The 15222-nt window shown below is 43.5% G+C and overlaps 1 protein-coding gene across 4 annotated transcripts in view; it reads right to left on the bottom strand.

The window, feature by feature from the left end:
* The window catches only part of BEND7 (BEN domain containing 7), a 77588-nt gene that overhangs the window by 43944 nt on the left and 18422 nt on the right, over positions 1-15222 (bottom strand). For all 4 annotated transcript variants that reach the window (XM_012660968.1, XM_012660969.1, XM_012660971.1 and 1 more), the window contains 3 exons: positions 7841-8143; positions 4904-5026; positions 1246-1511 (listed from right to left, as the gene is read on the bottom strand). In XM_012660968.1, coding sequence (XP_012516422.1) covers positions 1246-1511; positions 4904-5026; positions 7841-8143 — 692 coding nt within the window. The remainder of the gene's footprint in view (positions 1-1245; positions 1512-4903; positions 5027-7840; positions 8144-15222) is intronic.

Below are 15222 nucleotides of genomic sequence, written 5' to 3'. Positions count from 1 at the left end.
TGTTGTGGTTTAATTTACCTGTTTTCAAATTTGTGATCTACCTCAGGTTTGAACCACAGCCTTAGTTGCAATAACAACATGATAAATGAGCTGACTGGTCCAGGGTAGAACATTATCATCATTAATGGCTTTTTTTAAATTAAATTTTGAGTCTGGAAGAACTTCTTAACAGTTGTAGCATGTGTTCATAGATTTGAAAAATACCCCTTTACACCATGGATTGGATAAATGTTCAAATGATTTTCTAATCTAAAAAAGTCACAAGATGATTATTTTTGTCATCTCCCTTTATTAAATAGTCAGCGTGGATATTTGCTAGCAAACTGTCTTCCCACAATTTGAAAAGGAGCACTTTTTAAAAAAAAAAGCAATTTGTTTCTTACTTAAAATTTGAAAGGTAGGGCCAAACTCCAATCCTGTACAGGCCTGTGGGAGTTCTCCCCAGGGTTCTCATCCTATGCAATCTGATAATAATAGATCACTCATTCTTGTTTATTTTAAGACCTCTCCCAGCAAGGTGGGGTTCACGACATAAACGCACTCAGATAAAGCTGTATCATGAACAGAGTATGCAATTGCAAATATAGCACATTATTAAAGAAATTCGTTTATGGTCCTATGAATATAAAATAGCAAGTCAGATGGTTATCTCAGATGTCATCCAACATCCTGGACTGCAACAATGTTCTAGCTACAGTATTAAAATAGAAAAACCTTTGCAGAGCGTTAACCTATCATTACACAGAGTAAATGGCATGGCACTGCCACCTAATTAGCAGTGTGGCTTGCATCTATAAAATGGAATTAGCACACTGCTCCTTTTTTATTATTAGTTTGTGTTTCCAGAAAGGTATGACCTTATCTGTATGGGTCTGTTCATCTATGCCCATCTACAAAGGATTTAATTATATTCTTTTAGTTCTCTACACTAAGGAAATTGAAAACTGCCACTTCAAAATTAAAAATGTAAAGGAAATTAGTGAGCAGATTATTTATGCCACCACCCTTCTTTTTTCAGCGATAAAGAATGGAAACATGTTTAAATAAATAAGGCATAAAATCCTCAGAGAAGAAAATTCTAGGCAAGGAGATCATTACTAGTTGTCTTTTTCTCTTTCCCACATGTATTCTGCAAGTTTCTCTAGTTGTCTTGGGCAGCACTAGTCAGGGGGAAAATGTATCACTACTATAAAATTCCTGAAAGTTATATCACATCAGAGCAGCAGCCGGAAAATATCAACTTACATCTGAGGAAGGTGATTCCAGAACAATGCCGAATCCCACAACGTGGCTGTCCTCCGTGGAGGCACGCTCGGCTGCTTGGACACCAGACTGCTCCGAGGCCACAGCCGTCTTCCTCTCCATTTCTGACGCACTGGGCTTCTGTTTCACAGTAAGAGGTTCAACAGTCTTTGGGAGAACTTTTTTCTTTTTATTTCTCTTGCGTGAGACAGCAGTTCGCTGGGAGCATATAAGGGAAATTGGGGGTTGTTGTCTGTTTTGAGTTCCAACTGTGAACAATAAACAAAAATATGGTACAGGTACTTGTGTCTAACTTAGGGAAACTTATCCCCGGTCTATCTCTGTGATCTATGAACCGAAACTGCAATGTGGCTCACTCAAGGATGAAGCACACCAAAGAAATGTCCCAGTGGACATGAAGGCTTCCAAACGCAGCCTCAGAGCATTTTCAAGTCCTAAAGGCAGAAAAACACCCAGGAGAAAACTTTGCTCCAAATGCCGTGAATCACTACGGTGCATCGCTGCTGCTGGGTTCCACGCAAGGAAAGGATGACCAGCTATGAGAAGACACTGAGCGTGACTTTACTCATGAGACATTTTTAAATAAATGAGAACTCAGGAACTTAAATTTAGGTCCGTGCTTTCTGGTAAGCCCTTTGCAGGAATATTCCTACTGTCACCTGGGGTAAAACTGATCGCTTGCTAACAATCTATAGGTGCCAAGATTGACAAAGATGAGATGATGATCATTTGGTCAAGACTGATTGAAAGAAGCAGTTTGGAATGATTCTGTAATAGGGACCAGTAAGCAGTGGGAAAAGTCAGTTAGTTGGCCCCAGTAACCCCTTCTTCACCAAACACACATTCCACACAACTATCTGCGGAGCACCCTGCTACCTGCTTTCAGATCAGACCACTTCTCCAGACCTTGGTTTTACACAGTTGAAAAAATACAAACAATATAGTTCTGTGCAAATCAAGCAAATCAGCAAGATCTAGAAACAGTCTGAGTTCCAAAGATGAAAAGCACAGTATAAGCATCAAGTTACTCAAACTAAATGTATATTTAAATCCAGGATGGTAAATACAGTTTTCACAGGTGCACTCTGAGAAGTAGTGTTTGTAACCATTAAAAAATGCTGATGGAAAGCATGACTGGAAGGTAGGGCATCATTATTTAAATCCTCACGTATTAACGCAGCTTCCTAAATACGACCACAGGATACACCTGCTTTTTAACAGAAAGACCCTATAAATATAAGCCAAGTGAACACTAAAGGTCTTTAAATGCACATGAACATGGATCACTTTTACTTATTTCCTATCAGTCTGAAAATAAAGAAAATTCACACTTTGATTCTGATATTTTTGGCTGCAGACTGGAAAGCAATTTGTAAGTATTAGGAACAAACATGGCTGCACTACGTAAGAACACAGAGAAGTTTTTAAACCAGTAATTTGCCTGGGTCCCTGGTTCTTGACCTTGGCTGCACATCAGAATCACTCTGGAGTTTAAAAAAAACACTCCGATGCCTTAGCCCCAGCCCAGAGGAAGGGAGTCGGCATCTCCAGGGGTGCAGGCAGAGCTGAGAGCTTCTCCCTGTCTGCGTCCCCGGAGTTAAAGGGGCCACAAAGCAACGATCGTGACGATCTAGGCCATAGGCCTCTCTAAGCCTCATGATTCTAAATTAAAAGTGAAAATGTTTTTGGTTTAAAGAACACAGGGGCTATCTTAAGTTTTTCTTCTCCTTTTGTACATCTAGACACAGCCCAAGCCTCTGGCATCCAGATCTTTACCCTGGATTGTATTCCTTGTCTTCTTAAAATAAAGGTGAAACTTTCTAAATGTAATTTAAGTCTAAGTCTTTAGGCAATAAACCTTAAGTAAATCTTTCTGCAAGACACAAATTTTTTAAGTTTAAGAAAATTAAAGGAGAGCAATTTATTCGGTTTATCCTTTCTGCCAGCCCACAGCTTTGGAATCATTTACCTCCCTAATCTGCAAAGGTTCAGAAAAGAAAACACGGTGACAAAGTGGCATTTACTTAATAGATTCTAAAAGGGCTTCAGTCAGGGATTTAAACGGTTGCGATTTGTAGTTTGCCATTTCAGTAGTAAGGAGCTTAGGTGACAAAATAAATCATTACAATTTCATATGCATATTTCCTTAAGTGCTAAAAAATTCTTCCTTTGAGAAAAGAATCCATACATAATAAAGTAACCTTTCTTCCTGAGCTCCTTGTTTAGGAGATGTTAACACAGGTTATGGTGGTAGAACAAGGTGAGTCCAAATCTTACCGACTTGAGCAAAATGCTTACTGTTTCCTGGGGATAAAACCAAATTTGGTACTTAAAAAGCTGCTACTTTTCAGAAAGTAGCTCATCTTACTTCAATGTGATCTTGGGTGACTGATACATCTAAGGAGGAAGCTTTCTATATCAAAACCATATCACTGAATATTAAAATTTTACTAGAATTCACTAAATGGCACCCAGAACAGTTTCTGAATGATGACCCTCCTGAATCCCATGACAGTGACAGGCGGGAAAGCCAGGCTTGACACGCTGTGCTGTCAACTTTCCTGCCTTACACTGAGATCGAGGAGCAGTTTCCCCTGACAAAATGAAAGCCTTAATGAAATGATTTATTACTTCTTGTACCTGTGACGGAAAAACTGTTTTCCCCCCACTGTGAAGATTAGAAAATATAGTTGCTATAACGAAGGCCTAGACTTCCGACTTCCACGGAGTGTTCCAAGGTCTTTAGGTGACACTAATGAAATAGCTCATGCTTGCATGAAGCCTTACAAAGTTTGTTTACGCTTACTCTCTCATTCTATTTTGAAAACAACCTCCTGAGCTAGATATTAATACTCCATTTATGGATGAGAAATCGGAGGCTCAGAGAAGTCACGCGGCTATAAGAGGAGACCCTGGGTGTCCAATCCCAAACTGCAAACTCACTGCTCCTCTGTCCAACTCGCCCACTGGTGGTGAGAACACAAGAGGAGTCACGTAAATCAAGAAGACAGAATGGGAGGCATCTCTGAGCTTCTGTAACCTGGATGTGGAGAGAAAGCCACAAGCAGAGCCCGGGGCTCAGCATTTCTTGTCTGCTTACGTCCTTGAGCATCTTCAGCAGTGAAGACCAGGCTTCCTAAAGGACTCCTCCACGTGTCACTGTTCCAAAATTTAATTAACTGGCATTGTAAGTGCCAGAACATCACGTGATGACGTATACTGAGTACATGTATGTAAGTACATGAGTTGTATTAGTATGGTTAAAAAATCTATTTATATATAGAAAAAATTAGCCAGGCATGGTGGCATATGTTTGTAGTCCCAGCTACTCAGGAGGGTGAGGCAGTAGGATCGCTTGAGCCCAGGAGTTTGGGGTTGCTGTGAGCTAGGCTGAAGCCACGGCACTCTAGCCCGGGCAACAGAGTGAGACCCTGTCTCGGGGAAAAAAAAAAAAATCTATTTGACTTGCTAAAGGAAAAAGAGGTTGTAGAAAAAGCTAAGAAAATGGATACTAGAAGAAGCACAGCATGACAGCGAGGTGGGAAGAATTCTATGATAAAAGCACAACGAACATCCCAACTAAAGACGTCAGATATGCATTAAAACTCAAAGGACTCATTCTGAGGCCCGATCTTTGTACCTGCTTGAATTTGCATTAATTTCCTCATGGTCTTGAGTTCTTGGAGAATGGCCTGCAACGTTGACTGGCAGTTACAAGTGCAGCAGTTGGATCCAACTGATGAATTCACCGCTGGAAGTTCTCCTGAGCATGAAAGAAAAGAATGACATACTCCAAACAACCAAAAAAAAAAGTATAAAGAGGAGGAGAAGAAAAGACAGTGTCTTGACAGGATTTGGAAGCATGTGCAATTACTATGGAGCTGTGCCTATGGAAAACGTACCCAGTGATTTTCAAAACCTAAATTTTGGAGGCCAGCTTTATCTAATTACCCAGGCCCCTATGCTGTGAGGAGCACGCTGTGTCCTGGCGGCAGAGCCCGCGTGAACACGTGCACACGATGTGCGGGCACAGCAGGCCTCCCTGTTGTCAGAGGAGTTCATCTCACATAACAAGACCAGCAAAACTCACTCTAAACACACGCACGCTAGTTTGCACAAGAAACTAGCTCTAAGAACAGACTTAGAAAAAAAAAATTGGTAGCTGTGTATGAGAGTTCATATCAAGAATTAAGTGTCTAACTATTAAAAACAGTAAAGCTTTCAGAATGCTCTCTGGGTGTGGCTGTCTGGGGCGGGGAGGCGCAGGGGAGTGGGCTACTGGAGGATGTATCGCAACCTGCTGGCTCAGAGGACGATGGCGGGTTGGCTTTGCTCAAACTGTACTGAAGGAAATCCTCCCACATCTTTTCTCCAGTCCCGTTTCTTATATTTCCCTCGCCACAGCCTCTTTTTCACTGTTTAAACGTAATAAAGCTATCCTATTCTGTTTCCCTTACATGTAAACAAACATCTTCCTGTTGTCCCTAGAATACAATGGAACATTTGGCAACTTGCTCTTACAGTGGGGCTCCCTCCGAGCCATTTTCATCCCCACTGCTGTAAAAGGAGCGGTTTAGTGTTCTCATAGGGGAGCAAGGTGAGTTCTATGGTTTAGTTGCAATTGTACGCTTTACTACACATTAAATATAACTTAGGTCCTATAATATGCATTATTTGGGAATATTACAGAAAAATTCACCACAGCAAAACCATGAAATACTTGAACATAACTTAATGCTTGGAGTAGCGTAATTGTTTACATTCAAAACTGTAGCAAACCGAGATGTTACAACTTTAAAATCACAAAAAATGCGAATCAAATACCTGAGCAGTCGTGGTTATACATAATGCATTTCTATTGAAAGCATATGACCAGTATCTGTTTTCAAACTGATATGGGGGAGTTTACGTTTGTCACTTTTATTAACATTAGTAACATTTTTCAAAGTAAATCCACCATCCTTGCTGTATGCTGGAAAATAGAACGCTGTTTACCCAACTTATCGATGTGGGGTTTACTAACTTTATACATACCTAAGGGTATTTTATTTCTCTTATTGTCTCTTCCATGGTAGTAGAGTTAGGAGAGCCTTATAGAATATTCCTAGTCACCATTCTAAGTACATCTTTATCATTTTTGAAGGACAAAACCAACCCTTCTCAGCTCATTATAAATCATTTTCTAATTTTAAAGAGGACTGACTTTTTATTTTTATGGAGAAGTCTTTAAAGAGCCGTCTCCCTCTAACCTTGAAGCAAGCCAGCATGTGAACTTGATATTGGCTTATGTAATATTGAGAGAAAGACAAGACACCTGTACATCTCTGGGGTCCCTTGCTATCTCATTGGTGTCTCAGGGAGGCTTTTCATGCCTCTGAAATGGTTACTGTAAATTGTGTTTTGTTTTTTTTAAATCAAAATAGTTCTCTTTTTCTTGAAGGATATCATGAAATGAAAATGAATGAAAAAAATCCTTAACTTTTCAAGGAAACTGAAAATGCCTTCCTATGTTTTTCTTGCTCTCTTTGTGAAAACTATAGATCTGCACATCTATACATAATTTATAGAACAAGTAACATCCAGTGGAAAACTAATATGAACAGAAGCAGCATCAATTTTTTTCCTTTAAGCTGTGAAAAAAAATTGTCATTTGATTTTTTTCTTAACAATTAGGAAATTTAAATTAAAGAACTTTAAAGGAAAACTTTTCAATGCAAATGAAGCCAGTTATAAAATGTGGATCATTTGTTCAGTACTGGAACAGGAGGCTGCAGCCACGGCACGTTGTCGGGGGGGATACTGGGTTATCAGCCCTCCCTTTACCTATGACTCCTGTGATGAGAAAAGCCAAGAAGTAGGCAAGAGGGTGTATTAACAGTTCACCATATGACCAGGAAGCTTCTTTTAATGGCAACAGGGAGCTCTTTCTGCTCTAACGTTCGGCCTTTTGTGACAATAATATCTGTATGTAGGTAAATGAGAGCTTTAACTTCTTAAAGGGCTGAAATCTCTACTAGGAAATCTTCACTGATAAAATTGAAACCTCCCCCAATCTTTCCTGATTCTCCATTCTGGTTTTTTTTAATACTCTTCAGTGTTTTCCTTTATGTTTTCCCCGCCTTTTAAAATAACACAGTGAAGGCAGGTGACTGGAGGAGGGTATAGGCTGGGCCAGATGGCTCATTCCTGTAATCCTAGCACTTTGGGAGTCCGAGGTGGGAGGATCACTTGAGGCCAGGAGTTCTAGACCAGCCTGGGCAACATAGCAAGACTCTCATCTCTACAAAAAATAGAAAAATTAGCCAGGTGTGGTGGTGTGCACCTGTAGTCCCAGCTACTCAGGAGGCGGAGGCCAGAGGATCCCTTGAGCCTAGGAATTGGAGGTTGCGGTGAGCTGTGATCACACCACTGCACTCCAGTCTGGGTAACAAAGCGAGACCCTCTGTCACAAACACACACACAAAAATAGGGGAGGGTTTAATAAATTCAATTCAAAGAACATATTGAATATTAAGAAATAAAACATGCCAGTACAAACCCCCATGAAGGCATTCTGAATGTCTGATGACAACCATACCGTTGGAGCTCGCAGAGGGGTGGGGCTGGCTCTGGAAGGTTCTAGAACGGGTGCCGTACTGCCCTGAGAACTGCCCGCTTTGGGGCGGTAGCTCATTCCACGCACTACGTGTAGACGGGTGGAGGCTCGGTGGGGCCTCAGTGGACGAGTTCAGACGCGGGGGCCAGACTAAGTCCACGTCCTGGGGCTCTTCTTTTAATTTCTCTCCTTCTTTACCAACTCGCTGATATATCCTCCCAGCACTGTCATTCAGCAATCTTCTCATTCCTGTAATTTGTTTTTTAATTTCCATGCTTTCATCTCCTAATGGAAAAAGGGCCAGAATTAGCACTGAAATTAGCAAAAGAGAAAAATAGTCCACTACTTAAAAAAAGAGAAAGGCAAAAAAGAAAAAAAAAATTAAAAAGTCCACCCTTCTCTGGAAATGGGAAAGATTACTGATTCTATAAACATAAATAATCCATAAAAATCAAAGCAGGAAAACTGGCTATGGGGTGTGAAGAAACCAATCACATTCCCAGCACATGTCATTGTAATCTCTTTCTGGTCAAGTTCTTTTATGATAAAAGAAGTTTCCTCAGTGTGTGTCAACAGGGATAAACTTTAAATTCCCTCTTTGGAAGTATTTTCTGGGTGAGGATGTCATAAGAAAACAGGCTGAGCTGGACGACCAGGGATGGGACTGGGACGCTGAACTCTGCTCTGATCTGCCACGGCCACCCCCTCGTCACGGAAACCCAGGCCAGGCAGGCTGGGCTTGTCAGCCTCAGCAGCAGGGGTGAAGACAAGGAAGAATGCGTGGGATTCGCTGGGACTCGGGGCGTTTTGGGAATGGGCTGTGTGGCATGCCAGCAGGATGGCGCACTGCTAGAGGAGATACCACCTTCACAAAGGATGACAGAGGAGACAGAGATGTACCAAGTATCAGTGTGGCAAGCAAGGACGGCTTTGTCTTTCTAGTGCTCTGACTCAATCGTATCAGCCTGGTGATATCAAGGGGTCCCTGCCCACTCCAGGTGACTGGCGGCATGAGCACCAGAGGGGCAGAAGTGCAGCCTCCCTGCCTGTCTCCTCCCAGGCCAAACCCCCCACCCTGGACCCGCCCACGCCAAACCCACTGCCACCTCCTCTGCAGCGTAACTACGCAGCCACATGCAAGAGGAAAGAGACTTTCTCAATCCCACCTCACCTACATTGACTTCTTTTTTAAGATTCTTTTTCCCTCAGGGGATTTTTTTTAAACCAAAGTATTTCTATCCTGCACTAGGGGTATTTAATAAATATTACTTAAAGATGACTATAAAATTGTGCAGATATAAAATATTTTCTATTAACAATATTAGAGGATGTTGATACATATTAGGAGCTATTTCAAACATACTCTCTTAACTGTGTATCAGCCAGTATCTTCTCAAAGATCAAGAGAAGTGGATTTTTTTCCTCTAGCCCAGGCATTAAAATAAAAGTCTTAGGCCATGGTATATAGACACACTCATGCAGTCACTCTACTAAATGCCTGAAATTTAGACTATGAGAAACAGAGAAGGCCAACAGAAAGTATCTGTTAGGAAAAATACAGCTCCTACAAATGAATATGGCACATTTAATATAATGATGTTTTAATGCACTTAAGATCATAATGACCCAGATTTCTATGTAGAACTGGTAATTGCACAATAACCTAGGTATTTTGTGTTATCTAGATATTTAGCTTATTAATTACATACATATTACAATACTAAATGGGGAAATTTATATACTATTTTGAGATAAGTATCTTCAATTTTTAAAAATGCTAATAAAAATATTAATTCAGTCTTTAATATTGAACATGGGTGAAACACAGAAATAACACAGATTTCCACATTTATAATACTGCTATGTGTTGACATATGCTCGAGAGAAGCATTTTAATTTGCAATAAAAGTACTTCTACTTTAAACACCTGTGAAAATTACAATATAGAAACAATAAATCATATTCCAGAGTTTATGAGAATGAATGACCAAGCGTGATTCAGATAACGCAGAGTCGGCACAATTTACAACTTCCTCAAGGTGTGTGAGGAATGGGGTGTGTCTGGAAGAGCTCCCAGAGGAACTGAGAAAGATAAACCCATGGCGAAATGTGTTGTTGAATTTCAGCATCCAGACATGTAACTTTCCCAGCTAGTTAACAGCACAATTCCAGCAAGAGGAAGCATCGGTCCTGTGCCATTTCCACCCTTGACCCTCTCGATGAGGCTGGTCAGGCTACACCAAAGTCTGCACACAGACTGGTCTCCACTGGCACAGGCTGGTGGCCGCCCCCCTCCAGGCTCCCTGGAAAGAGCCGCCACAGCCAGGCCACGCGGGAGGAGGCACCCTGCTGGTTCCTGAGTCAGCACCAACTTTGTTCTCCACCTAAGCTGGGCACATCCCAGGAAAAGGGATGCGTTTCTTGTCAAAGGTTCCACTTCTGCTCTGCAGATAGAATTCTACGCTAAAGTGCTATCATCAGGAAAAGGAAAAAGTCACAAGGATTCTGGACCCTTCTAAGGGCAACTCTGCTTTGTCATGACCTCGGTTTCAGAGTTCTAGAACTTAGGTCTACAAACATTAGAAGATTGAAAATATTACACAAATTGAACTTTGCATAACTTTGCATTTTCCAGTTGACAACCAGAATCCTACGCTGCAGGTGGAGAGGAGGAAAGAAGGTGACAGGTGTAAGGCAGGTTCTGGGGCAGGGCTGCCCCACGATGTTCAGGAGCATGTCTCCCACAGGCAAAACAAAACAAAACAACGGAACAGCAACAACAACACTGGGACCTGAGGGGCAAAGGAGGAAGAAACAGCGCTGAGAAGGAAGATGGCAGAAGGCCGGGGCAGGTCTGACCTCAGGTGGAAGAGCGCTCACGGCCGACCTCACTGCGGGGCATTTTAAAGCACAGAAAATATGAAACTGCAATCACTGCACAAGTCTGCTCAGAGAGGAAGGGTGGGAGAAGGTGGGGAGGTTTCTCAGGAGCAGTCTCCGGGTTTACTGAGCGGAGATTCCCTCACCGCCAGCGGCAGGAGCAGCGAGGGGCCCGCCCAAGGTGCTGCCTCGATGGAGGAGGTGCTTGGGCTCCATTCCATGGAGGACACAGGCTCCCTTGCTCATCTGGGACAGGAGAGGCAGAGGAGCAGAAAGGAGACCTGAGGCCTCCAAGAGCGGAGTCAGCTACACAGACAACAGAGGCCCCGACTGCAGTTGTGGGCACGGTGCAGGGATGGCTAAGCGGGGACCCCAGAGGCTGGGACTCACTTGCTACTGGACGTTAGGTAAGTCACTGGATACCTCAGACTTCAGTTTCCTGAACTGCACAGGGGGCGGGGTGGAGGAACCTGTGCCTGAAGGCCGCATGTGGCCCTGCAGATCCCCAAGTGTGGGCCCTCGACCAAATCCAAACTTCACAGAACGAATCCCTTTATTATTATACAAAGATTTGTAAAATTTGGATTCAGTCAAGAGGCCCCACTCAAGGATCCAGAAGACCATATGTGGCCCCAAGGCTGTGGGTTCCCCACCCCGTCAGGCTGCTTCTGTCACAGTGGAGCCCACGTTTCGCGATTTTAACAGAAACAGTGGGAAGTATGGGAATGACACTGGGAGCATTAGCTGACTTCTATTTGTCTGTCCAGTTCTAATTAGTCAATGTCTTCTCCAGGAAGACACCAGGAAAAGGAAGCTCTTGGGAGCAATTCCTGATTTCTTTCTAAGCCTATGTATGTCTTCACTTACATGCAAATTCAAGAGGCTGAATCTTTTTAGGAAAAACAAATATAAAGAAATCTTACTAAAATGGGTCCATGCCATGCAACTGCCTTATTGGTAAAATACACTGAACTGAAACCTTTTTGAAAGTTTAGTAGCTATACTTCTTGGACAAGGTCTAAAGAAGATTTCAGACTGAATTCTCCCCCTCACTGAATTTCACGGCTCTACTAGATTGTTTTCATTTACATAAAACATTTATGTGATACACAGTCTCGCAGGAGCTGATAAATATGAGGGTGACACAGAAGTCACCATGCAGGGTCTCCTTTAACTCGGCCAGGAGAGAAGGACGCACTTCACAGAACATGACGGTGTTAATCAGGATAAAAGAAAAAAGACGACAACATACACACACCTAGAGAGAGTGCAGTGAATTAATTTCACGTTGTCTTGGCATCCACTTTAACTATAAGCTGGACTTTTGCATTCCAGAAGCAGGGCTCGGCCAGCCTTGACACAGTCTCCAGTTCTACACTCCCAGCCCCAGCTCCCCAGTGTGGTCGATCCAGACATCTGCTTTACACAACCGCTCCCTGGGGACCACTTCCCTATGGGACAGCCTATGTGACTGGCCCGCTGGCTCTCACACCCCGAGTGGGCTGCACACATACGCCACAGTGACCACCTCTTGGTCACCATGTGGTCTCCTGGATCTTGCACCTGCTTGCTTTAAAACTCCCCGCAAGGAAACCTGTTTGGATAACACCCTGGACCCAATGATGGCACGAGCCCTCAGGTCCCTCTTCTTCTCTCCCTGCCTGTGCTCTCTGACCTGTGTGTGTGGCCTCCAGGTGTCCATGGACGCCCCACGGTCTGTAAGTACTCGAAACTCTAAACCTTTCACACTGTGGTTGTGTCATTGGCGCCCATAATCCAAAAGGCCACCCTGGAGGGTCCCCTGCACGTGGATCCCTGCCTGAGCTCTTTTGTCCTGGCCCCCAGGGGCTGCTAAGGGCAGTAGTTACCAGCTAAGTTAGTAATGAAGCTCCAAGAGTTTCATTCAAAACAGAGCAAATATCGTATGTCCATCTATTAATATGTATGCCTTCTAGTTACGAAAACTCATGAAGAACAGTCACCCTATCTGTGCCCTACAAATGAACTAGTGCTGATGTACAGTAGGCATTCCATAATCCTTTTAGTAATTGAAAGAAATGGCTTATCAGAAACCGAATGAAGTCCAGTAGAATTAAATGCAACACTAAACAAACAATATAATAGGAAAGAGTGAAAAGGTACCAGAAATAAATTATTCAACAACCATTTATCAAGCACTTCGTAAGCCTCAGAGATACAACGATCACTGGGTACAAACTGAAAGGTCCCCTCCCACCTCGCAAATCTCTCAACATCTTTTTACCAAATCCCTTTATATGATTTGTTGCTCTGAAAACTGGTCCTGATTTTCCCCAGCTTATTAACCCCTACCTCTTTTAACCATGTGCCCAGAACTCCCGTTAGCAAATCGCCCCACTGTTTCTCCTTCCTGGTCCTGGCTAGAGCTGAAACCAGCTCTTCCCTGCATGTCCTGCTTTCCCTGCAGCCCCTGTAGGAAAATTATCCATTCTTCATTCCCATGGGGTGGGAAAGGGCCAACTTGGCTTTCTTCTGGCTCCCCAAAACATCGTTCTTCCAGCCTCCGGAAGCAGCCTGTGGAGCTGTACCAGCCTCCCCCTCTTCCTGAGCAGCAGGTGTCCCTGCCAAGAGTTTAGGGTTCGAAGGAGACTCGGCAGGGGATGGAGCTGAAGGCCTCACGTGCAGGCGAAGGAAGAAGAGTTGGGGGGAGACGATGGGTTGTTACACAGGGTGATTTTAAATTCATTATCTCTTTTATTAAATAATATGAGGATAGTAAATAATCAAATATATTCTTTAAAAAAACAATTTTGGCAAAATCATGGTGACACTGGTATGGGGAGTGAAACCCAGTTAGAACGTGACTGCTAAAGGCTCTGTGAATGGTGAAGCTTCCTTGCCAGGATTTGGGGGTGGAAACGGAGAGAGGAGATGGAGAGAGACACTGAAGGAGTTTAGTCGATGGCTTTGGTGACGAACTGGATGTGGTGCTGGGCGGGGCATGACAGAGAGGAATCCACAAAGGGAACCTCCAGGGCCTGCGGCTCGGGTGACTGCACGGACAGGGACACCAGCAGAGAACTGGAAAAAGACGGCTGCAGGGGAGTGGCGATAGGATGACTCTAGTTTTGGTGAAGAAAACGTAGACAATAAGTAGGCAGCGGGAGACGCAGCTGCAGGCACAGAAAGCTGGCGACAAAGCTGTCAGTGGATATCCATTGGCAGGGTGGCCCCTCTGGACTGAGCTAGCCCCTGCGTGTCACTGACGATTTATGGGGTGGAGGACACCTTATAGGGAGGTCCTCGATCTCCTGTTAATCTTGCAGGTAGAGAACTCAAGACATTCACACAAATATTGAAAGAGATATGACTTCATTTGTTTGCAAGCTGGTAAAGGGAGTCAAACCCATCCCTCCCGAAGTCCAAACCCCTTGGTCAGAATCAACTCCCCGCTCTCCCTCACTGATCTCAAACCCATCACCCAGGGGTGCCGTGCTGGGTGACTCGACTTAGCAGCATCTTAAAGAAGGGGGGTCTGACCCTTCTCCTACCCTCAGTGTTGGTCAGGCTTCTATCACCCTATCGCGTCCAGTTTTATCACATTTTAAAGAGGCCATTGAGAAGAGATAATGAAAAAGCCAACAAAAAAGATCGAGAAAACAAGGAAAGGTTAAAGGAATTGGGTTGTTTTACTAAGAAATAAACAGCTGAGTGACTTAATTATCTTCAAATATACCATGGGGTATTATGAGTAGGACACTGTTCTTTATTAACAAGGAAAAAAACAGACTGAAACATAGCATCCAGGCTGAAATTTAGGCAGCAGATGGTCTCAAAGGGCCTGCTATTCCAGTGCATCCGCAGGAGAAACAGTGCAGACCACCTGCAGGAGAGGTGATGGTAAGAATGCTTCTCTGTCTGAGGTGGTGAGAAAGTTCTGGAACTGGATAGTGGCTGCACAACACAGTGAATGTACTTAAAAAAAAAAAAAGATTGCTTTAAAGCTTCTTGCATTTTTTAGGTGATGGCATGTTAAAATACATAGAAAAAAGTTGAGTTTATCTGTGAGAAATAATAAGATGACCAGGATTATACTATATGGTCCAAAATATTTCCTCCTGAAATCTCGCAGAGGTTGGCACAGAGCCATGCGGTGGCGAGACCAGACGACAGCCCGTCAGGCAGGAGAGAGGAGCGGGGCCTGCCGTGGGACATTCCTAGCCACGACCTCAGCCAGTGAGCTAGAAGAACAGGAATCTGAAGTGGACCCTGCTTCCAGAGGACCTGCGGGTGGCACCTCATTCCAGACCCATATTAACATGCAGATGTCATCAAGGTCCTGACAGGCAGCCCACAGGGACAACAGGCATGTCTACCAGGAACAAGCAAGACTGGGATTCTAGCTCAGCAAAACACGGTCTGAAAAGCAGTATCTGTGGAACGGAGCAATGGTTTTCCAAGAGAGCCCTTTTTGTCATATGCAGTCGTAAGTGGAACCCCAAACA

Source organism: Propithecus coquereli, unplaced genomic scaffold (assembly GCF_000956105.1).
Source record: "Propithecus coquereli isolate 6110/MARCELLA unplaced genomic scaffold, Pcoq_1.0 Scaffold69, whole genome shotgun sequence".
Lineage (NCBI taxonomy): Eukaryota > Metazoa > Chordata > Mammalia > Primates > Indriidae > Propithecus > Propithecus coquereli.
This window is presented reverse-complemented; position numbering and strand designations above follow the sequence as displayed.